Genomic DNA, 25525 nt, shown 5'->3' with positions numbered 1-25525 from the left:
TCCTTTTGGTCCAGAAACAGCTCCGGTCACAAACTGTTTTATGTGTTTTTGATGAGAGCTCAGACGGAGAGAGCAGCAGGAACATCACAGCTCCACAAACACGCTGTCAGTGATTGAAGCGTGGGTACAATTACGCAGAATCATAGAGAACTTCCGAACTTTATAAGTGCCTCCGTCATATTTCTACATCACCACCGTGTGTTAATACAAGTAATACAGTTAAAGATGTTCCACGTAAAACACGCAGAAACATCGGAAACTCTCTGGCACTCTGGCATTTTTACGCGCGATCAGCTGTAGATCCGCTCGTGAACAGCGGGAGGTCGCCGTGTTGCGACACGAAGTGGGTGTAAACGATTCCCAAAATGAGCACCTCACGCGCTCTCCCTGCCTCTCATTCATTAAGGAAGCTCAGAGCTGTGAGGCTGAGCGCGCGGAGCCGGACGCAAAGGTGAGTCTGAGTTCGCTTCACTGTCCGTGGCTTTTTACGCAGAGAGGATGAGGAGTTTGCACGAGTGTCTGCATCAGTGCGAGCGGCTGATTGGTGACTTCACCGCCCATCCTGTCTCACCCTGAGACCCCCTGCGTCCTGGTAAAGGACCCCGAGCCGCTGTTTTGTTTTTTTGTCACTAGCCCGGTCTCTCTGACGGGTTTGCGCTGCTCGGAATCTTTGGCTCAGTTAGAACTAGTCAGACTTGTTTCACGTTGCCTTCGGGCGCAGCCGGGATCTGATCATTGCTGTTACTCTTCATATCTGCCTCTCCGCAGGGTCACCGCACAGTCTGAGGAACCTGTCAGCGCGATGATGCAGGCAGTTTAACTTGTTTCAAAATAAAAGTGCAAAGGAATCAGAAATTCTTACGTCACTAATGAGGTGTCACCTGAAAAATATGGGGCGTGGTTTCAGAATTGACAGGTGTGGAGAGCAGTGAAGCGTTGCAGGTTTACCTGGGAGCTGTTTTTTTTTTTTGTTTGTTTGTTTGTTTGTTTGTTTTACTTTGTAATGTGATCTCAGAGGCTACTCCACCCAAAAACCCTAATCCACAGGAGGTCACGGGTGTCACAACCTGATCCCTGCTCTAGTGTAACTCAGTGCTCTGCACGGGTTTTTAAATTTACTCAATTACTGGATGCTGTAAGAGAAAGAGGCAGGAAGCAAATAAAGAACCACAAAACCATCAGCCAGTCACAGGACAGCAACTCTGAGCGTTCAGACACGTAGACTCGGCCTGCTGAAGTTCACCCCGCGCATCAGAGTGTGGAAGGAAGTGACTTTGAACGTGATGTGGTTGTCGGCTCTGAGTCTGTGGGGTTCACAGAGAATCGTAGGTCAAAGGTCAGTACAACAGGATGTGCAGAGGACACGTCTGCAGCACCTGTGTGACGCTCTCATGTCAACACGGCCACAAGACTCCCTCACCTTGCTGAAGTGAAGGAGCAAATTCAAACCATTCTGGAAACAGGCGTCCATCAGACAAGCTCTGTAAAGAGCTGATTATAAAACACTAACATAATAAAAACAGATAAAAATACCCCAATAAACTAAAACAATGTTACCGAATGAAGGAAAATCTGCTGTGGCTTTAAAGTCATCACTAAAACTGTCAACTTCCTGCATTTAAAACTGTTTCATTATCATTTAGTAACTATTAGAGTGAAATAAAAAAAACTTTCTGCGACATGTGAAAGCTGACTGCGAGTGTTGCATCATCAATATTCCCAGTTTTTCAAAAAAAGGTAAAATCCTGCTGTCATCAGACGCCGTCATGCATTTGTCTCTTCATTGTCCAGTTTCACTTCAGAAAACTGTTTTATTTTGGTCACAGTGTCACGCTGTTGGATTTCGGGAGTCCTTTTGCTGACTCTGAGGACTTGAAGTGGAAGCAGCTTTTCAGGTTCCTTTAAACTCGCCGCTCGTAACTCCAGTTACGGCTCCCAGCTGTTCTCAGGTGTGCTCTGTTGACACTTCAGGTAGTAACACGGGACACATGACGTTTACTCCGGGCCTATGTTTGCATTTGGACCTGTTGTTATTCATGTCCACGTCAAGTCGACTGCAGGATGTGAAGAAAAATCTTGTTCCTCTTTCGTGTGCTCCTCGCTGCACCTTCCTTTCTGTGTGCTTTGAATTCTGCATCTAACAGCATTTAAAGCCTCGAGATGTTTGCTCAAAGGCACGTTTAATCGTTGCTTTACGGAGCTCACTTTGTTTCCCTGCGTGAAAACCCGAGTTTACGCCGAGGACGCATCAGCACAGCAGGTCAACAGTAATTCTTACTTTTATAAATATATTTTAGCTCTACTAAAGATGCTTTGCAGCTTTTTCTGTTAAAGCTTTTTCATTTCAGTGGGTAAAATCTGACACTGTCAGGTCCACGTGGTGATGGGTCGTGACCTCAGCCTTACCCTAACCCTGACTATAACAATAAAGCTCACTGGATGTCATGAGGTCTCTGAGCACTGTAACACTAACCCTTATGAGTCAGTGTGATTACTTTGTCTGCTGATTTCCAACACTTGGGAGAAAATGTTTTAAAAAGGATAAGATGTATGTTTTCTAACAGCAAAGTGTTCGGTTTATTAATAATGACCTCTGAGGGTTATCACAGTGTGCAAAATTTTACTTTTGTGACTTTTACTGTAAAATTGTAAGTGGTTGCAGGCAGCAGCTGTGAAATCGATTGCTGATACCTTTGAGGGAACAACACATTTTCCCCTGGTGACAGGATCACTGAGGCTCATGCTTGGTGAAAGAGATAAAGGTGTTACATTAAAAATCATGAGCTAACCTCCGAGCGCAGTAAACCTGGAAAAAGTGCGATGCAAACAGAAACAGTTCGCTGTTAAATGAAAAGCTGTGTCTAACTGCTGAAACGAAAACGCTTCAACACGTGCAACTTTTTGCATCACAGCTGGAGTTTTCCATCCAAATTGTGGAGCGACTCTATGGTTACGCCGTAACCTTGGTTCTCTGAATAAAAGACTATAACTCTACTCTGGAAGAGAGAGTCTCGATATGATAGAGAACACAGCAAGCTGACAGCAACCGAAGCAACTGCAACAAGGTTTTTACTGCAGCACCACTTCTGAAGCCAATTCTGCCTAGCAACACCTAGCAAACAGCTAGCAAACCACAGCAGAATGCACACTGTCCAAATTAGCACGAGGTTGCCGTCTGGTTCTAAACTGAAACAGCTTTTTTTGGCATATTTACATAATTAACTTCAGTGTTCGTGTTCGTTGCTGTGTATCACATCTGTTAAATAAAATAAACATAATCTGCCTGTGACATGACACCCGTGGAGCTGCTAATGAAGAGTTAGCATGCTAGCTTTAATCTTTACAGATCATTCAGGCAACATGTTTCAGCAATGGAGTTTATTTTAATGATGATTTGATTCATCTGCAAGCTTCTTCATGCAGCTGAAGTATCAAAATTTCAACTTGCTCCTTAGTAAGTAGAAATTTACACATATTTTAGGTGCTGCATGGCAACAAGCGTCCACTTGATTAGTTGATCGTGAGTGTGGTAAAAATTCTTTTCCCCCCCCCAGTGTTTTAATTTCTCTAAATAAATCCGTACTTTCCCGTTTTGTATGAACCACAGAATAAGACCGGTCGGGTTTCACCAACAATCATTGTGGTTATGGCACAGCTCAAATAAATGCAGACCACTGACGCTATAAACTCGCGGGCACGTGAGATGCTGTGACGCTGACTCTGGGAAAATTAGTCTGCAAATCAAAAATCATTGATTGATTTTTTTAAAACCTGTCAGGGCAACAACGGGGTGACGTCTCAGAAGACGCCATATTATCTTACTTTTAATTCTTTAATTTTATCTGAGTCTTATTGTCCTCTTTTTCTGATAATTTAACCCTGTCAGCTTAATTCATCGTCTTTTAACCTGTTTTCATCCAGATGAGCAACACACAAGCAAACGGCGAGTCCAACGTTCAGATGACCAAGAAAGCCAAAATGAGCAGCGACACCGCCGCCCTGCACCTGGACGGCATCCCTCCGGACACGCTCAGTAAGGTACGTGTCACCTTGTTGGTATGTATGATATTTTTGTGGTAGAGACAGTATTCGATAGATAACTAGCAAAAAGCCAACCCACATTGCCAGGCCTGCAGCACATGTTCGTCTCATTTATGTTTAAAACACAGAAGTCTGTTTAAATTTATCATGTTGTTGTTTTTTATATTCTTTATATCACTTTATAAAGTCACACGCCATAAACACCAAACACATAAATCATGAATACATATTTTATCGTTTTTCTTTGCAAGCTAGATATTTATTTTATACAACAAAATAATAATTACAGGCACTTTTAGCTTTGCTGTCTCACGAATATTTATTTAAATATGTGACCACACATCCCACTGCACAACAATGTACATGTAGCGTACATGTCAGCATTCATTTAGAGATTAGTTACTAGAATCTGAGTGTTGAATAGAGCTTGATAATCCTGGTCTGGTCAATTATTTAGTACATTTGATTGTGATTTAGTCGCACGTCTAAGACGAGTTTGGGATGATGCACATGCACATATACACTACGATCAACATATTAGGGTCCAGTGAACACAGGATATATGTCTTATTTCTGCATGTTGGCATGCTAATTAATGAGAACACGGCATTAAAAAGTCCCTGTGCAGATACAATATCAATTAAATGTATTTTATTGGTTATTAACAGTAATTATAAAATACCTTTTAAAGTAAATATCACTTTAAAGGTTCCTGCATGTTTGCTCAGTCTGACACAGTCTAGCGTTATGCTTTTAGCCTCTTATTGCACTGATCAGAAGGGAAAATCCAGAAGCTTTAATCACATGATGATGATGTCTTTATCTTTGCAGATAACTTGTCAGAAACAAAGAATTTAACACTTTAAATGTGCTGAGCAAAGCTACCAAAGTTTATTGAGAATTCATCAGAAACTTCAGGCTAGCTTAAGTCACGGGGATTCTTCTTTCGGTGAGAAATGATCCAGATGTTGTCTTACACATTGCCACAGCTGTTAGCATTGCTCAGTGAGGTTCAGCATCAGGCTCCAGGGCTGGAAAATGAAGCCAGCGCTCTCAGGACCACTCAAAGACTCGTACAGCCTGGTACCAAGTATCTTGCACATTGAAGAAAGGAGAGTCCATAAAGTATGTGTGTATAAATATCTGTGTTTGTTTACAGCAGTGGAAAAAATGAAAATGGGCATAAAATCACATGAAAAACCAGCATTCTCCCTGAGTGACCAACAGCAATATAATAATCTTCACACAAAAGCACCAAACACTCGTTACACAGACGTAAACAGAGCAGGTGAATATTTAAAGCACGCAAAGAACAGGAAGTAGCTGCGAGCTGCCGCAAACTGTTAGTGAGTGAATTCCTGACAGAGGTCAGGAAAAAACAGGAACAAAGGATCATATTTTTCATTTGTCAGATTCATGGTCAGTCATTGGTTTACTAACTTAAATCATGACTTTATGTATTTCATCATTTTTAAAGTGACAACTTCCAGTTTTTCAGCTGCAACTTCATGAATAAGAAATCGGAGCCAAACCTCCTTATTTCCACGAAACCGTGACAAGCAGCACGATCGCATCGATTTCTGTGACATCCAGGGAGTTTGTTTCTTTTTATGATGTTTTTTAAGGGCGAGGCTCTGATGACTCCCAAGATGATCGCCAAAGACTGTCACCAAGACCAAAGGTTTCAGCAACCTTCGGTTTACTGGTCCATGTCCATGATGCTGGCGACTGATCCCTGACAACAATAAGCAAAACAAAACAAACGTGACTAAACTAAGACTAAAAACACCGGTTTGTTCCAGGATGAAATCAGTCGGCCAGTAAAGCTGAAATTGATCCTCTAAAGTATCTGTGCCAGAAGAAAAATCAGAGTATTCACCAGGTGAAGAGTTAAAAGTATCCGAGAATATTGGAAATAGTATTTCGGGACCATAACGGACATCTAAGGAAAAAGTCGAAGTTCACAGTCAGAAAAGACTGAAATGAAGGAAACTGTGAGACCACAGCAAAAATGTGACTCTAGACTGGTGTCTAGAACAAACACTCAGTGCATTATGGGAAGCCTAAAGGAGCGCCCTGTTGGGGTGATGTGGTGCCACGAAGTCTTAAAGATAAGATGGAGAGAAGAGGAAGACCTCCGGGAAGATTTAAATTCTCAGACAGAAAATACAGACATGAGAGAAACTCTGAGACCAGCGCCACAGAAAAAATATGGCTCCAACGTTAAACATGAACTAAGAGCGAAGTCATGAACACATCCACCCTCAGGTTGTTAACTCACGACGATGTCTCCAAGTCGAGGATTTCATCTTCCAGGAATGCGTTCCTTGTTGTTTACTTTGTTCTGCATAAATCAGCTTTGTTTTTGCAGATGTGTTTTATCAGTAATCATCAGAACGACCACGGCTCCACCTCTGGAGCTGGATAAAGGAGTGCTGCAGTTCCTCCAGCGTCCATGTGAGGCTCCAGCAGTCAGTCTCAACCTTTTGTCAGAGATAAACACGTCTACATGTAGCTGCTCGCCTTCATCGCTTACGATGTTTGGGGCATTTTTAGTAGATTCTCTGACTAATATTTCTGTTTCAGACCATTCTGAAGTCTGTGCTTCAGTTTCAGTCAGTAAAATTCACACATTTATGAGTCTGTTACTTGGACTCCAACGTTTCATCCACACATTTGGCTTCAAAAGGCCTCCGTGGCAGCAAGCAGGTCTCACTGCCGTGTCTCACTGAAGCTTCAAAGTATGCAGAACTGTCCAGAACATGTATGCGCTCTACATGCATACACAGCACAAAGGCTGCTACACAGACACGTAGGCTCTGTGTGAGGGAATAGAAAGGCAGCGAGAAAATCAGCAAAGCAAAAACGTATAACTGACTCTGTACAGTAGCACGGAGCAGCTGTACCCGAGCCACACGATGGATCAAACACACGAATCGCTGAGTGAAAATGTGTTTGACTCAGTCATCGTGCTGTTGGCTTGGCTTCTCCGCTTCCTCTGAGCGCTGAATTTCCTCAACTGCCACAAGAGTGGCAGCCGAACCCAGATCGCCCTGAGCCGTTTTACGACAGGAAACACCTTCCTGACTCGCTGTGCAGCCACAGTGCCAGCGACTGGTTTCATCTTCTTCTTCACTTCCTCTGGATCAGCTGTGAGCAGCCAGTGTTGATACTACAGAAGAAATATTAAGCTAGGAGGTGTCCGGTTACTTTTGAACCACAGTGGTCTGGATGCTGTGCTTTAACAGGATAATATCCCCCCCACACTTCCCCTTAAATTCACCTGCTCAAACCAGCACCTTTATTCTCCATTATTTTATTTCAAGTTTATTTTAAATTGAATGAAGCACATGAAACTTTAGTTTCACTTCCAAATGTTGAATGTCCTCCCGGCTAAACGTTTACCTGTCCGTCTTGATGGAGGAATGAAGTCAGCCTCGCCTGCTGGGAGGGAGGAACCCAGAGACGAGCGTGTGGAGGCACGAGGAGGAGCGAGGACAGTGGAGGAGAGAAAACTCGCTCCTGGAAAAGTACTGCAGCTGAGGACTCAGTCAGAGACAAAGAGGAGGCAGACACGTTTGTATCCCTGCCTCACGGCAGCATCTGATCCTGGGACAAAGTTTAACTCCAACCACAGCTGCTGTTTAGGTTGATATCAGGTTCATTTCTGACTGTGAATCAATAATTTAACCACTGATAACAGTTTGATACAGCAGAGGTGCTGAGCTCTAAATGTAAAGTTAAACTTCCACACAGATTACTTTAAAAGCTTCTTAAAGTAAGGACGGAGCTGCAGCGGCAGGGCTGTTCAAACTCGTTTACCGTAAAGAACATGTGTGACGGTGGGAGGAAAAAAGCCAACCTGCCAAAGAAGTCCTACAACATGAGACCTGGAAGCACACACATTTCACAACACTGGCTGCCAGGGCGTGTTCGCAGCAGCTTACAGGCCTTCATCAGGCTTTGTGATGGTGACACCAACCTGAATGCAAAACAAACATGTGTTTACGTGAAATCAGAGGCAGGAAGAGGCTGGGCTGACACAGCGAGTAATGATCCTCTGGAGATGGCAGCAACAATTCAGCCTTGCTGTTTTCCCGGCTTCCTTCAGAGCTGGAAAATCACTGCACAGCTCTTCAGACCGTGTCCACGTTACTGTGCAGGTACCTGAGCGCAGGTGTGAAAGGTCAGAGGTGAAAAGCAGCTTCGGATTCAGGGCAGAATTATGTGCTTGGACAGGTTTGTCAGAACCGTAACAAAACATCGCGTAAATAAAGTTTATTACAACTTCTTTCCTTTACAGCACCAACTTCCTCCATCTCACCCTGTTCTTTACTACACCCACGAGTCTTCCCGGAGGTCTTCCTCTTCTCTCCATCTTATCTTTAAGACTTCGTGGCACCACATCACCCCATCAGGGCGCTCCTTTAGGCTTCCCATAATGCACTGAGTGTTTGTTCTAGACACCAGTCTAGAGTCACATTTTTGCTGTGGTCTCACAGTTTCCTTCATTTCAGTCTTTTCTGACTGTGAACTTCAACTTTTTCCTTAGATGTCCGTTATGGTCCCGAAATACTATTTCCAATATTCTCGGATACTTTTAACTCTTCATCTGGTGAATACTCTGATTTTTCTTCTGGCACAGATACTTTAGAGGATCAATTTCAGCTTTACTGGCCGACTGATTTCATCCTGGAACAAACCGGTGTTTTTAGTCTTAGTTTAGTCACGTTTGGTTTGTTTTGCTTATTGCTGTCAGGGATCAGTCGCCAGCATCATGGACATGGACCAGTAAACCGAAGGTTGCTGAAACCTTTGGTCTTGGTGACAGTCTTTGGTGATCATCTTGGGAGTCATCAGAGCCTCGCCCTTAAAAAACATCATAAAAAGAAACAAACTCCCTGGATGTCATAGAAATCGATGCGATCGTGCTGCTTGTCACGGTTTCGTGGAAATAAGGAGGTTTGGCTCCGGTTTCTTATTCATGAAGTTGCAGCTGAAAAACGGGAAGTTGTCACTTTAAAAATGATGAAATACATAAAGTCATGATTTAAGTTAGTAAACCAATGACTGACCATGAATCTGACAAATGAAAAATATGATCCTTTGTTCCTGTTTTTTCCTGACCTCTGTCAGGAATTCACTCACTAACAGTTTGCGGCAGCTCGCAGCTACTTCCTGTTCTTTGCGTGCTTTAAATATTCACCTGCTCTGTTTACGTCTGTGTAACGAGTGTTTGGTGCTTTTGTGTGAAGATTATTATATTGCTGTTGGTCACTCAGGGAGAATGTTGGTTTTTCATGTGATTTTATGCCCATTTTCATTTTTTCCACTGCTGTAAACAAACACAGATATTTATACACACATACTTTATGGACTCTCCTTTCTTCAATGTGCAAGATACTTGGTACCAGGCTGTACGAGTCTTTGAGTGGTCCTGAGAGCGCTGGCTTCATTTTCCAGCCCTGGAGCCTGATGCTGAACCTCACTGAGCAATGCTAGCAGCTGTGGCAATGTGTAAGACAACATCTGGATCATTTCTCACCGAAAGAAGAATCCCCGTGACTTAAGCTAGCCTGAAGTTTCTGATGAATTCTCAATAAACTTTGGTAGCTTTGCCTCAGCACATTTAAAGTGTTAAATTCTTTGTTTCTGACAAGTTATCTGCAAAGATAAAGACATCATCATCATGTGATTAAAGCTTCTGGATTTTCCCTTCTGATCAGTGCAATAAGAGGCTAAAAGCATAACGCTAGACTGTGTCAGACTGAGCAAACATGCAGGAACCTTTAAAGTGATATTTACTTTAAAAGGTATTTTATAATTACTGTTAATAACCAATAAAATACATTTAATTGATATTGTATCTGCACAGGGACTTTTTAATGCTGTGTTCTCATTAATTAGCATGCCAACATGCAGAAATAAGACATATATCCTGTGTTCACTGGACCCTAATATGTTGATCGTAGTGTATATGTGCATGTGCATCATCCCAAACTCGTCTTAGACGTGCGACTAAATCACAATCAAATGTACTAAATAATTGACCAGACCAGGATTATCAAGCTCTATTCAACACTCAGATTCTAGTAACTAATCTCTAAATGAATGCTGACATGTACGCTACATGTACATTGTTGTGCAGTGGGATGTGTGGTCACATGTTTAAATAAATATTCATGAGACAGCAAAGCTAAAAGTGCCTGTAATTATTATTTTGTTGTATAAAATAAATATCTAGCTTGCAAAGAAAAACGATAAAATATGTATTCATGATTTATGTGTTTGGTGTTTATGGCGTGTGACTTTATAAAGTGATATAAAGAATATAAAAAACAACAACATGATAAATTTAAACAGACTTCTGTGTTTTCAACATAAATGAGACGAACATGTGCTGCAGGCCTGGCAATGTGGGTTGGCTTTTTGCTAGTTATCTATCGAATACTGTCTCTACCACACCCTGTTCTTTACTACACCCACGAGTCTTCCCGGAGGTCTTCCTCTTCTCTCCATCTTTTCTTTAAGACTTCGTGGCACCACATCACCCCATCAGGGCGCTCCTTTAGGCTTCCCATAATGCACTGAGTGTTTGTTCTAGACACCAGTCTGCATTTAATTATTAGTTGTTAATAATCTCTGGCTCTCTTCTCTTCAGTCATGTCTTCCGCCCCTCCCTGAGCCTGGTTCTGCTGGAGGTTTCTTCCTGTTAAAAGGGAGTTTTTCCTTCCCGCTGTCACCAAAGCGCTCGCTCAGTGGGTTTTCTCTCAACCTTACATTATAAAGCACCCCGAGGTGACTGTTGTTGTACAAATAAATCATGTTTCTGAGAAATCCCTCAAATTTTCAAAGTAAAAACTTTCGGTTGGTTTTAGAATTTAAACTTTGATTCTGCTGATTTCAACAGACAACGTCCGGCCGAAGCAACAATCCCTGTGCAACTTCTCCAGAAGTTACTCCGTTTAATTTAATTTAATCTTGTGAAATCAGCTGTGCCAACTTTCAACTTTCACAAGAGATCAAATGAAACAGATCCTGTTACAGTGCGACGGGTCAGTGAATAATAATCATCAGTTATCTGTAAAATATTTAAACCGCAGCGATTTATTTATAAAGCTCTGTTGGAAACAAGAACAGAGCGACCACAGAGACACAACAGAGTCGTGCAGGTTAAACAGCGAGGGGGCACAGAGTAACGAGCTGTAACTTTGGGTGGAAGGCCTGTTTTAAATGTGCTAAGCGCGATCAGCTCGGAGTTTGTGTCCCGTCTGTGGAACAAGTCAGGTGATCCGGAGAGAACGAAAACCGGACACAAAGGTTAGACTCCCAACAAATAAAAGCTCTTCGATTCGTAGATGAGCGATGAGCTCGCTGCCTGCGTCAGCTGTGTTTTGTGCCGCCTGTAGGCGAGCAGGCTTCAGTGCAGTAATGGAGCCGTCGAAAGCACATTCAAAACGATGTAAACGGAGTCGGCAGCATCACAGACAACAGAATCAAATCTGACTCAGAGTTTCTGTGTTCAGTTGTTTAAAAGACGCCTGAAGGACATTCGTCTCTTCTTCGAATGTAAAGCCAGTGTATGGATCTCACCGTGAATCTAAAACGCTGTGTCGCTGAGCGCAGTTACAGCCTTCTTTATCTCGTTTGCTCGTCCGTGTCAGCCTGACTTCCAGCCTGATGCTGTTAGAGACAAAACTCCAGCCCGTTCTGTCTCCGAGCACAGACGGGTTCACAGAGCAGCAGCTGAGTCACAACATGTGATCAGAAATGAGTAAAGATTGATTTTCAGGCTCAGCCGTGGGTTTGATGTGCTGAACGTATCTGCAGAAGCGTTTAAATGTTGTTTTTGTATTTTAAGCCTCACCACACGCTGCAGGGAGTGAATGAGGTCACTACGAGCAGCTGAAGCTTCCTCTGCAGAGCTGGTCCTCCTTCAGAGAGGGTGAGGAGCTCAGTCATTAGAGTGGAGTCTGACTCAGACCTGAACCCCTCCTTGGTGAGGTGTTTCAGGCATGTCCAGCAGGGAGGAGATCCTCAGGGCAGAGTTCCTGCCTCTCTGCTGAACACCTCGGCGTCTCCCAGAGGAGCAGCCGGAGGTCAGCACGCCTGCTGAGCCCGCTGCCCCCGGGCAGACATCCTCTGCACCGGGCGGTGCTTTTCTCTGCTGAACACTGCTTCAAACAGTCGTGTGTTCTTCTGCAGATTTTGAGGAAATGTCGCCATCTTGTGGTTAAATGACACAGTTGCCTTGTTTGGGTTTCGCCCTGAACACCTTTATGTCTTTATGCTGTTCACGTGACACGGCCTCCCTCTGCAGGTGGAGAAGTACCTGCAGCCTTTCCAGCTGTCCCCGGAGACGCTGCAGGAGGTTTCGGCTCGGCTCAGGAAGGATCTGCTCCGAGGTTTAGGGAAGCGCTCGCACCACAAGGCGCCCGTCAAGATGCTGCCCACCTTTGTCAGGGCCACGCCTGATGGGACGGGTAAGGACATTTTCAGATAAAAGCCAAACTTTGAATCTTCCCATAAAAACCAGAACTGTGTGGTTTACCCTCCAGCTGCTTTCTACACATGCTTACACCTGGAGCTACAGGCCAGATGTGTCCTAATGATTAAGCTCTGTGACTCTTTCTCTTAAAATTAAGACATTTGTGACTTTACGTGTGAGGAGAATGACTTTAATTTCAGTCTCTATTTAACATGGAGCCAGTGAAGAGAAGCCAGTATGAGAGAACGATGATATCTTATAGTTCCTGTTTGTACTCCTGCTGCTGTGTTTGTTTATTATCCTGATACTAAAGCTTTACAGTCGTCCAGCTTAGAAGTAATAAATGCATGAACTAGTTTCTGAGCATCACTCTGAGACAGGGTGTTTCTAATTTTAGATATTGTGCAGATAAAGAAAGCAGTCCTACATATTTGTGTTTTGTGTGCACACTGGGACAAAGCTGACTCCCCACTGGCACGTGCTGTGATTGGATGTTGAAGTCTTCAGCCGTCTTCACGTGGCTACAGTAGAGGAACCCTGGACAGCTGCTGATGAATCTAAGCAGTTAAAGCTTAAACGGCTGTGGGAGGGTTTTCAGTGATTCGCAGGTGGAACAGTTGGTGGCCGGGAGGTGAACTGATAGCATGTCTGCACCGGCACTGCAGCAACGATGAAAACACTCAGAGTAATTCACAACTTCCTCCACTTTAGATTGTCAGAGACCTTTGCAGGGAAATAAAAGGGCGGTATTATAATTATTAAAGCTATAATTACGTTTTAAAGATGGCTTCCTGTAACTAAATCTTCATCATGCGGTCGGCAGAGAAAGGCGACTTCCTGGCGTTGGATCTGGGAGGAACAAACTTCCGTGTGCTTCACGTCCGTGTGGAGGAGGAGGCGCAGAAGGTTCTGAAGATGGACAGTCAGATCTGCGCCATCCCACAGGAAATGATGCTGGGAACCGGAGAACAGGTGACACAAATGCACACTGAAGGAAAACGAAGCAAACGGAAACATGCGAATCCCCAAAATTCACGTCTGTCTCTGTACAGCTGTTCGACCACATCGCCACCTGTCTCGGGGATTTCCTCGAGTCTCATAACCTGAAGGGTCAAACTCTTCCTCTGGGCTTCACCTTCTCCTTCCCCTGTGAACAGCTGGAAATCGACAAGGTCTCCCACACACACACACACACACACACACACAGTAACTACACAACAGTGACCTGTGTGTTTCGGCTGTTTGAGGAGACATCAGCCTGTAGCTGTTTAGGCTGTTCATGGTTTTAAAGGTGGTTTAGATGAGTTTTTAGAAGGAAAAGAAAATGATCAGAAATAATCACAGACAGAAAACTTTCACTAAAGTGCAGAAAACATAAACAAAGAGACAAAACCTTAAAAAAAACTACCACAGAGATCCAAGACGACTGACCCTTAGACACCCCGGACTCTCCCCGGGGTTTCTGTGCCTCCTCCTACAGTCCAAACATTCCTGAAAGCAGATTTTCCTTCTGAGGTGAACTCGGTGTCAGTCCTCGCGTTCACACCGATGTCACTGATAGATTCTGTAAATTGTGTTTTTCTGCACAGAGCATCCTGATCCGCTGGACCAAAGGCTTCAACTGCTCCGGGGTGGAGGGGAAAGACGTGGTCCAGTTACTGAAAGAGGCCATTCACAGGAGAGGGGTCGGTCCACAAACACTCCCAGAAATCACATTCATGTGTTTCAGCTCTGGCCTGCAGAGCCGTTCTTCCAGCTGCGGCGTTTTAGTGTTTTACCCTTCAGCACAATGTTTCTTTATACACACACACTCAGTGACACTGCACACACTGATTGCTGTTTCAGTTGATGCTAACTCACTCATGATGTTCGAGCATCAGAGTAACTGCAGCTCGTATACGAGCCACGAGTGCAGAGGCAAAGCTACAAAAAAACTGTCATTGTCTAAAGAGACGTGGACTTAACTGTAAGGGATAACCCAGTAGCACCACGTGCTGATGTGCTGACAGAAAATGTTATGTTAAATTGTTTGTGGGCCTGATATTTGAATCGGCGAGTAATTCTTCCCACTTCACCTCTCTGTGAATGCTGCTGAGGTGCAGATTAAAAGCACCGTGGCACTTTCTCTCTCTGTGTAGGCAGGATATTTGTGAATAGGCGAGATATAAATGCACCTGTCTGCCTGTCTTCTTCTCTGCAGGACTATCATATTGGCTCGGTTGCCATGGTGAACGACACAGTGGGAACGATGATGAGCTGTGGCTACAAGGACCAGAGCTGTGAAATCGGCATGATCATTGGTAACCATAATTTCACTCTGGGATGTCTTTGTCTGTGTTTGTCTTTTATGTTTGCCGTTATTGCACTTTAATCAGCCATGCTGTTGTGCTTTATAAATAGATAAACCTCACATCTGTCTGACTGAGCTGTGTGTGCCTGCACGCCCCGAACACACTGACAAGATGATGAGTAGTCAGTTTATTGAGGTCATAAATAAATTACTGAATGGATAAAACATCCACAACAAAGACATAAAAGCAGCTATATAGATACACAAAACAACCACAAAGAGACGCAAAGCAGAAGAAAATGACCCCTAAAGAGCCACAGTCACAAGAAGGCAAGAAGTACACAAACATGAAAACATGAAAGTCTTACTTTTTATACAGGATGGACTCAGCCTCCTGTAAAAAGTTTCCTGACAAGGTTTTTCTTCTCAGTCACTATTTTTGAGTCTTACTGAAGACAAAATGATCTAAATGATGGTCCCCAAAGAAAATACCAGGCTTACATTGAAAGCTACTGTTCACGCATCTACGTTATAGTATTATAAAGTAGATGTTATTTGTAGTACTGTAGCAGCAGGTTTTAGACACAGGAATATGTGATGTTAGAGTATGATTTGTGCTTTGGTTATGATGCTTCTTGGCTCAGAATCCCGGACAAGCCCCCAAATTTACTCAAACAACAGAGAATGATGTCACAGGAGCTGCTGTCTGAGCCAGATGTTGTCTGAATGACAAGTGACATCTGCCCATAGGTGAAGGAGTCACAGAACGGTGTGGCCCACAAGTGTACATATTTGCCATATTTGGCCCAAACATTCATTGCTATATCTGGAGGGCTTCCTCCAAGACCTAGATTTTAATTTTTATATTTTAAAATATCAGAAAATTATATTTTAATTTTATGACATTTTGGGGTCAATTTGGAGTTGCAAATAATTCCCTTTTATTATGATTTTGACTCTTCTAAGCTGCTAAATGCTTCGCGGTTTAAATGGTAAATGGCCTGTATTTATATAGCGCTTTGCTAGTCCCTAAGGACCCCAAAGCGCTTTACACATCCAGTCATCCACCCAGTCACACACTGGTGATGGCAGCTACATTGTAACCACAGCCACCCTGGGGCGCACTGACAGATCAACATTGTCCTGCAGGTACGGGAACCAACGCCTGCTACATGGAGGAAATAAAGAATGTGAAGCGTATTGAGGGCAAGGACGGACGGATGTGCATCAACACGGAGTGGGGCGGCTTTGGGGATGACGGATGCTTGGATGACATCCTGACTGAGTTCGACGTGGAGGTGGACAAGACCTCCATCAACCCCGGCGTGCACATGTATGTTTCACAACTAGTCAGAATCATAACACACCTCTCCCGTTCATGTGATCAGCTTCAGATAAGTCTTTGACACAACTTCTATACAATATTTTTTGGCCACAGCAGAAGTTAGAAACTGATAGCTAATGTTTGTGAGAGTTTCTGTCCTGATTATGTGCGTTCTCCTGTAGCTTTGAGAAGATGATCAGCGGCATGTATTTGGGAGAAATCGTTCGACTGGTGCTGGTGAAGATGACCAAGGACAAGCTGCTGTTTAAAGGACAGATATCGGAGGCATTGGGGACCCCAGGACGGTTTGAGACCAAGTTTATCTCTGAGATTGAGGAGTGAGTCTTTTGCCTTTTCCTTGTTTCCAGCAGTCTCTCCTGGTCTTCATTATCTAACCACTTTGTCTGGTGCTCAGGCCGGACAGCGGTTTGGAGAACGCCAAGAAGATTCTGACTGAGTTGGGTCTGGATTGGGATCTGGTCGACGCCTCTGTGGTGCGCCTGGTCTGCGACACTATCTCCTCACGCTCAGCCTATCTCTGTGCTGCCGCCCTGGCAACCCTCGTCAACCGCATCCGTAACAACCGCAAACTGGGCCACCTGAAGACCACTGTTGGGGTGGACGGGACAGTGTACAGAAAACACCCCACGTAAGAGGCATTTGGTGATCAGAGCAAAGACATTTGAACATTTCACCAAACTTCAGTTGGTTTGCTGATATTAAGTAACCAGTCTTTTCTAACAGGCATACTTAAATATTGTTTGGAAAGATTGTACAGAGTACACTTTTAATGACTTTAAAAACAAGAACTGAGTGCACTATTCTGTACATTCAGGTTCAGATATATTCATACACTCCCATTAATACTAGGTTAAGTCTTCTTTAGCAAGTTGCACTTTGACCAGACACTTTTAGTAGCCGTCGACAAGCCTCTGCCATAACTCTGGTTGAATATTTGATCACTTTTCTTGCCAGTTTTGGTAGAGTTCATTTAAACTGGTTGGGTTCCTGGCACAGACCCGGCTTTTAAGCATAGTCCATATTTTCAGTAGGGTTGGGGTCAGGGCTTTGGGAAGGCATTTCCACAAGCTTAATGTTAGCCTGCTTTATTCATCCCGTAAACCGTTCTGATGCGTTTGGGTAAATATATGTACTATGTAAGTAATTTTACATTGTGTATGTCCACCTTTAAAATATAATTAAATTTTAATTTAAAATAAAACTCCATTTAATTTCACGGGAATGATACCCGTAGTCCTAGGCTGTATTATGAAGCACTTGTCCATGTGGGATGCTGCAAATTTCAGTTAAGCTTGAAGGAGGAACTTCTTTCTTGGTCGACACCCTTTCAGTTGATGGACAGTGACGCTGGTGCTTCAGCAGTTTGGTGGTTGTTGGGTTGTTCCTGAACATCCTGACCAGTTTTCCCTCTTCTGAGGGGGACAGTTTTGATCTTGTTTCAGACCCTCTGCAAAGTGGAGACACATTGAGCTGATGATCTCTGAATCTGCGGTTATTTAGAAATGCAACATCCCAACCTAGATTTCCTGAGTTTCACAAACTTTCCCATTTTTCTGAGTCGGTCAATCCAGTATCTGCTGTCAAATCCTTTTTATTCTGGCAAAGAGAAACTACCAATCGTTATCACTATATGAATAGGCCTTGATTTAATAGACACTGTAGTACCTTCAGCACCACATTTGGGTCTACGCATAGATTTGAGCCTGTAGCTATCATTCTGATCTTGTGTAGATTAGAGAAACCCATTTCTTGTTTTGTTTTTTTGCAACTCATTAAACGGTGAAATCTGGCAGTTCTGTCCTTTCAACTCCTCCCTCTCTCTTTCCTTCCTTTTCCAGCTTCAGCAGTAAGCTCCAGAAGGCGGTGCGCCTGCTCGCCCCTCAGTGTGACATCACCTTCCTCGTCTCGGAGGACGGCAGCGGGAAGGGCGCTGCCATGGTAACGGCTGTGGCGCAGAGGCTGGCTCACCAGTCCCGACTGCTAGAGGAGAGCGACGGTGAGGACAATGAGGAGGAGGAGGAGGAGGAAGAGGAGGAGGGTCAATAATGTATTTTTGACCAATCTATGCCTCAGTGCAGCTGCAACTGTTCATATAATGTAAAGAGAGGTGGAGGGAATCCTCTGGTATTTTATCATGTTGAGATTTTATTAGAAAAGAAGTAGAAAACATGTTGATCAGAGTATTTAAAGTACAAAAACTTGCACAAGACTCACTGAAAAAGGTATTAAAAAGTAAACGATGCGTCAAAAGGAGACGATTTAAAGTCATGTTATAGGTTGCTATGGAGATTTTGATCCATTAAAAACGTATTTATTAATAAGGGGCATAGCTTCAGGGGGATTTGTGGTGGCAACAATTTACATTGTGTATGTCCACCTTTAAAAATAATTAAATTTTACTTTAAAATAAAACTCCATTTAATTTCCCGGGAATGATACCCGTAGTCCTAGGCTGTATTATGAAGCACTTGTCCATGTGGGATGCTGCAAATTTCAGTTAAGCTGAAGGAGGAACTTCTTCTTGGTCGACACCCTTTCAGTTGATGGACAGTGACGCTGGTGCTTCAGCAGTTTGGTGGTTGTTGGGTTGTTCCTGAACATCCTGACCAGTTTTCCCTCTTCTGAGGGGACAGTTTTTGATCTTGTTTCAGACCCTCTGCAAAGTGGAGACACATTGAGCTGATGATCTCTGAATCTGCGGTTATTTAGAAATGCAACATGCCAACCTAGATTTCCTGAGTTTCACAAACTTTCCCATTTTTCTGAGTCGGTCAATCCAGTATCTGCTGTCAAATCCTTTTTATTCTGGCAAAGAGAAACTACCAATCGTTATCACTATATGAATAGGCCTTGATTTAATAGACACTGTAGTACCTTCAGCACCACATTTGGGTCTACGCATAGATTTGAGCCTGTAGCTATCATTCTGATCTTGTGTAGATTAGAGAAACCCATTTTCTTGTTTTGTTTTTTTGCAACTCATTAAACGGTGAAATCTGGCAGTTCTGTCCTTTCAACTCCTCCCTCTCTCTTTCCTTCCTTTTCCAGCTTCAGCAGTAAGCTCCAGAAGGCGGTGCGCCTGCTCGCCCCTCAGTGTGACATCACCTTCCTCGTCTCGGAGGACGGCAGCGGGAAGGGCGCTGCCATGGTAACGGCTGTGGCGCAGAGGCTGGCTCACCAGTCCCGACTGCTAGAGGAGAGCGACGGTGAGGACAATGAGGAGGAGGAGGAGGAGAAGAGGAGGAGGGTCAATAATGTATTTTTTGACCAATCTATGCCTCAGTGCAGCTGCAACTGTTCTATAATGTAAAGAGAGGTGGAGGGAATCCTCTGGTATTTTATCCTGTTGAGATTTTATTAGAAAAGAAGTAGAAAACATGTTGATCAGAGTATTTAAAGTACAAAAACTTGCACAAGACTCACTGAAAAAGGTATTAAAAAGTAAACGATGCGTCAAAAGGAGACGATTTAAAGTCATGTTATAGGTTGCTATGGAGATTTTGATCCATTAAAAACGTATTTATTAATAAGGGGCATAGCTTCGGGGGATTTGTGGTGGCAACAATTCCTAAAATAAGTGTTGTTATATCACTGCAGCAAGGGGCGTATACTCCAGGGGGGGCAGAGGGGCCCAGATCCCACTATTGCTGGTTACAGACAGTGTTTTCCTCCTCAGTGTGTCACTGTGAGTGTAACTCGGTAATGTTAAATAATAATAATAATAATAACCACTGAAAGCTGATGTTCTGATTACATAACAGGATATTTTAAAGTTAAAAAAATGGACAGTTTACAAACCTTAATGTGTGAAAATGATGTTGATGAAAAACAGGCTAAAGGAACGGAAACAATTCAGAGCTTCCCTGAGAAATGTCGCGTTTTTGAGATTATTTTTTATTAACATAAATCTGTGACGGTTGTCAGCACACATGGTGGTACAAGGCAAGAAAGAGTGGAATAAATAATTTGGCTTTTTTAATTTCCTCAATCTCAATAAATAAAAAACACAAGACTAAGAATTATCAGAGAAATGCACCGTTTGCTGCTTGGTGAGATTTCCAGTCATCCTGAACAGCAGTGATCTGTTTGTGTCCAAGTAAAAGATAACAGATGCTTCAGTCTGATGCAGAAAAGAGGAAGAGGATGTTTGTGAAATGTGTTTTTAAGGTGCCAAAAATCCTCCTGCTCTTTTTTTAAATGGGGAATAAAGAGTTTACGTACAAACAACCACAGAAGAAGAGCTGCAGCACAATGTGCACTAAAGCCAGTGAATAAATAAAAATGTTAAACCGTCCAATCAGAATGAGCCTGTGTGTTTTCATTACTGATGCTGTGGTGCTGATGACAAATAAACAGGTGAGGAGGAAACTACTGAGAAGAAGCCTCGCTGTGCTGATGCCCATCTGACAATAAGAGGCTGGAAAATTTTACGTTATTTTATGTTTGTTACATGCAGACAGAAACTCTGTGAGCTAACCAAGAGTTGGTGTCTTTTAAAGGCTTGAATGCTTCAAATGGTCAGGTACAAGAACTGTATGGTGTTATTTTTGTGCCTCTATTCTGATCCAGTGGATGGTTTAAACTGGATTAAACCAACAATGGTCTGAAAAAATTATATATTTTAAAATAAAATAACACATTAATCGAAAATGGCTTTAGCTACATTCTGGACCATGTTTCTGGAAAGCAGTAGCTAGCGAGCTGACTGGAGACCAAAACAGCCAATCAGAATCTTTGCATCCAAGTCTGTGATTGGTTGGTTTGAGGCACATTTATAAGTGTACAGAGAGTAGCACAGAGCAGAGACCTAAGCGAGAGCGGCTGTTGCTGTGTCTGTATATGGGTAATAGCAAACACTGAAATACATTTCCTGCACGCAGCAGTGAATTTTATTCGCTCAAATTAAACTTTTCTTCACTCAAAATAATTTTCTCCTCAAAATGCAACATTTGCACTCGCAAAGATTTTTTACATGTGCTCAGAATAGCGGCACAACAAAAACACCATAGAACTGGACTGAAAATGAGAGAAAGAAGCCGATGCCCGAAGAAAAACTCTGACAGATGCTCAGAAAGTGGAGAACTGTTGCTCAGGAGCACTTCTAGAAAACGAACTGTGGAAGCAAAATATAAAGAAATGAGAAGTCGTTCGACGCTGTGCAAGCGCATCATTAACACCGTGTCCAGCCTCTGAGATTGAACCTGACGATGGAGACCTTTGTCTTAAAAATGTAACCTTTTTTTCTTTTTTAGGTTTTTTATGTGTAAAAATTCTAAGATGTGATGGTGGTTCGTGATTAATTCACCCAAAAGACTGAAAGGCAGCTTAGAAAAGCTACTGGAAGCTGAAAACTGGAGAACCTAAAAATCACTCTGATCAGTTTAATTCAGCTCATATTTATTTATAGAAGTTTTTATGGTGTTCAGAGTTCATCTGTAGGTTTGAAATATAAAGAGCACGCTCAGAAACACTGACCTCATCGGAGGTCAAATAAATTGAAAAAATAATTTGATTTATTCATGATGACGTGAGAGGTGATGAAGCTGCTGCTGAGGCGCTCGACTCTTCTTCAGTGGGCTTAAATAAAAAGGATGGTTTAAAGCTGGAGGTGCAGATTGACTCATAATTAACACTCAGTACTTGGATATTTAATATTTCCTGACACGTTAAAGCAGTGATGCTGTTGCAGGACTTTAAGGACTTATTTAAAAGTCCTCTGATTGGTTTTAACGTGGTTTCACTCACCTGAGTCCTCTGCTAATAAAACAGGTAATAAAGGAAGCTCTGAAGCACCGTTTTTAGCACTCAGCCAGCTCTTCAGGGTCACTTCACTGAGAAACCTTCCTGAAAAGCTGAGTATGTACCCAGGGCCCACAGAGCGCTCGCTGGCCTGTAGTTCAGCGTGTGTCACAGCGAGCAGAGGGAAAACACGAATAAAAGCTGCTTTTGTTTCCAAGAATCCTCGCAGATGAGCTCAAAGCCTCACATGTGCAGACTGAGCTCTGCAGTCCAGGCCTGCCGCCACATGCACTTCCTGCTCTGGCCCCACGGTGGGTCCAGTTCACCACGTGCTTCCTCCCTCTGCTGGATGCAGCTGGTAACTGCAGTGTACATTCAAATCACCACCAGAGAGGCAGGAGTGAGCACGTCATGTGCACGTGCTCAAAAGCAGATGGTATATTGGAGTGATGAGGACTCTGAGTCTGCAGGGCTGTTTCACGTGTTTTAACTCCTAAAGTTTGGATTTTGTGGATTTTGTGACAAAGTTCCTGTTTTTTGAAGACTTCAACTCAGTTCAATTTTATTTTCTATAGCACCAAATCACAACAACAGTTGCCTCAATGTGCTTTATATGCAAGATAAAGACCCTGCAATAATGCAGAGAAAACCCCAAGAGTCATGAGCCTATATGAGCAAGTGTTTTGGCACCAGTGGGAAGGAGAAACTTCTTTAAAAAGTTCAACAGATATTTCTTCAACTGGTTAATGAGATGCCGGATGAGTTCAGGCTGCTGATCTAATCAGAAACTGTTTACATTTTAACCCCTTATCTGCAAAAACACAGAACAACACTGAGATCCAAGGATCAACCAGGGCTGCAGCTAAAGAGCAGACAGCCTGGGGGGGGCGGGGGGCACTGCACACCAGAAATTTGATTGGCTGCCCCACCAAAAATTTTGATGTCAACTTACTAAACCCGTGGTTGGAAATGATAGGGGAGGACAAAAATCCCTCTTCGTTCCTGCAGGGGGCGCTCTTGAGTGACTGCAGAATGAATGGGGCTCTATGGGGCTGTAAATCCTGTGTGGTAAACAGTTTTCATCTTATCAGTCACAGAAGAGGCTGGGACAGCAGATTCAGTTCCACTTTTAGCTTTCTGCTGATTTTAAAGATTTAAATTTTAGTTGAAAATAAATAAAAAATTCTGTGACTGCACCACTTTAGTGCTTTACTCCATCCTTCATTCTGATTCTGATGCGAGCACCTGTGAAGACGCTCACTTCATCAAACACACAATCCGCCCAACTTAATGGTATCCAGTTAGAAGAGCTATAAAATTAAAATGATCCTCCTGTATGTTTTTATGAAGGAGGACCTACACAGACCACAGCTGTGTTTTGTATCAGTCTGTAAACACGTTAACCTGGGAGAACTGCTGGAGCCTCCAGTGGCCTTCAGAGGAACTGCAGCTGTTTTTGGACTTCAGGTTTTTGGTGTTGTTGTGCTTCTTTCCTGTTTTATTTTGGTAATCCTCCTCACAACCTCTGTTGTGTGCCCCTTTGTGGTTCCTCGCTCTCCTTCTTCGATCCTCGGCTCCGTCCTCGTTACTTTCACCTGCGTTTGTTTCCTAATTAGCTCTCAGTGTATCTACAGTCCTGCTGTCTTTGCTCCACATCAGGTTTTGAGATTTTCATTTTATTTCTGCTGAGCCCTGCTGTGAATATGATTAAAGTTCACCTGTGTGCATGAATATTTCTCATATTTGCTCATCATGCTTGTTATGCTTCCTTACATGTAAATCATTTGCCTCGTTGAAAGATGCTCAATATTCCTGCCTTGGCTCTATTTTTAGACCTGGAAATGTAGACACTGTGTACTCAGGAGTCAGAGTCAGTCGCCATATTTAAACCCTGACAAGTATTTTTACCTGCTGAAAAGGAGACAGAGAGCTTCGAATATCAACCGACGGCTCGGAAAAGAAAATGCAAGCAAGACGCCGTCAACGAACGTTCAGTTAAATGAAAGACAGCTGCAAACATTTCCTTTAACTTTCACACATCTGGAAAAAGGAATGGAGAAAATGTTAAGTTTTGAATGTTTATTTAATCTGCTCAGATTCTTGAATTTGAATCGACACTTTGAAGAAATCTCTTTCAAAACAAGACCAACAGACACACAAAGGAAACAACGTCATCACACACACGACCAACAAGACAATAAGACGCACAATCCAGAAAACATCTGCCTGTCGAAACAGGAACCATCCACAGCACAAACGCCATCCTTCAGCTCGCTAATGTAACCCGTTCAAGTGTTACGCCTGTTGTTCTTGCGTTGTGTTCTGGCGTGAAAGTAAGAGGCAGGAGACAGTACTGGGTCTTTGGCTGTTTACTGCACATCTGCAACACAGAAATATGTGTCTGATCTGTGTGTGTCACGCGACTGCCAGTACACCTCTCCTCCGGCCATGCTGAAAGGAGCTGTGACCGGAGCACACATGCACGCGCCTACGTCATCACGCAGCGCACACCCACACAGACTCAGATCACACAGGTAGGAGAGTGAGATGCCAAAATGACATATTTAATCCAAAAAAATGTGTTTTGGGTGAAATTCACAAGTATTTAACACATATGTTACATTCACCCCTCCTGAATTTCACCAAAATCACTACACATCTGAATGGTACTGCAACACCAAGAGGCACAACGATGCTGAACTACCATCACCTCCGGACCAGGCAACCCAAGGATCTTATCCCATAGTTCAGTTAAAAAACTATCCGTAAATGGATTAAAAGAAGTTGGACAGGTTGATCAGGCCTCCAACCCTTTCAGAACACAAAGGTGCAGCCTACACCTCATCAAACATGGTCCCATTAAAGACGCACAGGGCGGGTGTCATGATGCCCCAAGGAAATACAACACATTCATAATACGCAATGGGATGACCAAAAAACAGTCTATGTCCGAGGCCGAGCCTCCCGTGGTGGTAACAGGCCCCATGTAATAGGCTTCTGGACCATGTTTTCTATCAGCCTGTTGACTGACTTTACCACCCGACCTGCTCTGGTAACCACTCTGCCTCGAACATTGGCATGGTCAGGGTCATGTCTTGGCAGGTTGGACGGCTGCCCAGTATACGGCTGACCAGAGGTCTGATTGATGTCTGAGCCAGAAACAGGAACAGTCTGCGGAACAACAGCGTCCCCATGACAGGCACCTGAAGCAGAATCTGTGCCAGACTGTGTCAAATCAGAGGTAGCGGAACAGTCAACCGGAGTAGGAAGAGCAAAGTGCTGGGCCTGACCAGAAGGGCTTGCTGAAGTGTGCGTTGTGCAAGTCTGAGAGTCAGGTAAGGCATTGTCCACATCCGCACCATCACATGAACCATGCTGACGATCCGTCGACTGTGAGGCATGTTCTCCTGCCACAGAATCCACATCCACTCCATGGCTCAAATCCGAAAGGACCCACAAGGAAGTCCTTGCTGCGGTAGACTCTGTCTCTAGACTGCTAGAGTCCTCCAGATCCCCACAAGCACTGAGATCCCCCTCACTGGAGAAAACGTCCAGGGACTGACTTCCCAATGAATCCTGGACAGGAAGGAAACTCACGTCCAACAGAAGGTTTCTGTGTACA

At 43.5% G+C, this 25525-nt stretch overlaps 1 protein-coding gene across 5 annotated transcripts; it reads left to right on the top strand.

The window, feature by feature from the left end:
* The first annotated feature begins 253 nt into the window (after positions 1-253).
* LOC120734032 (hexokinase-2-like) lies at positions 254-18379 on the top strand. Of its 5 annotated transcripts, none has more exons than XM_040032597.1 (11): positions 254-451; positions 3922-4038; positions 12362-12524; positions 13353-13501; positions 13582-13701; positions 14119-14214; positions 14730-14829; positions 15969-16152; positions 16326-16481; positions 16559-16792; positions 18003-18379. In XM_040032597.1, exons 2-11 carry the CDS (start codon positions 3922-3924, stop codon positions 18208-18210), a joined length of 1527 nt encoding a protein of 508 aa, XP_039888531.1. In that variant the 5' UTR covers positions 254-451; the 3' UTR covers positions 18211-18379. The 5 variants fall into 5 exon arrangements, with proteins under 5 accessions (XP_039888531.1, XP_039888532.1, XP_039888530.1 ...); XM_040032598.1 differs by lacking the exon at positions 254-451 and adding an exon at positions 1226-1336; XM_040032596.1 differs by lacking the exon at positions 254-451 and adding an exon at positions 1352-1949.
* The last annotated feature ends 7146 nt before the right edge of the window (positions 18380-25525 follow it).

Source organism: Simochromis diagramma, unplaced genomic scaffold (genome assembly GCF_900408965.1).
Source record: "Simochromis diagramma unplaced genomic scaffold, fSimDia1.1 OVJJ01000216.1, whole genome shotgun sequence".
Taxonomy (NCBI): Eukaryota; Metazoa; Chordata; class Actinopteri; order Cichliformes; family Cichlidae; genus Simochromis; species Simochromis diagramma.
Note: the sequence above shows the minus strand (reverse complement) of the source record. Positions and strands in the feature narration are given on the sequence as shown.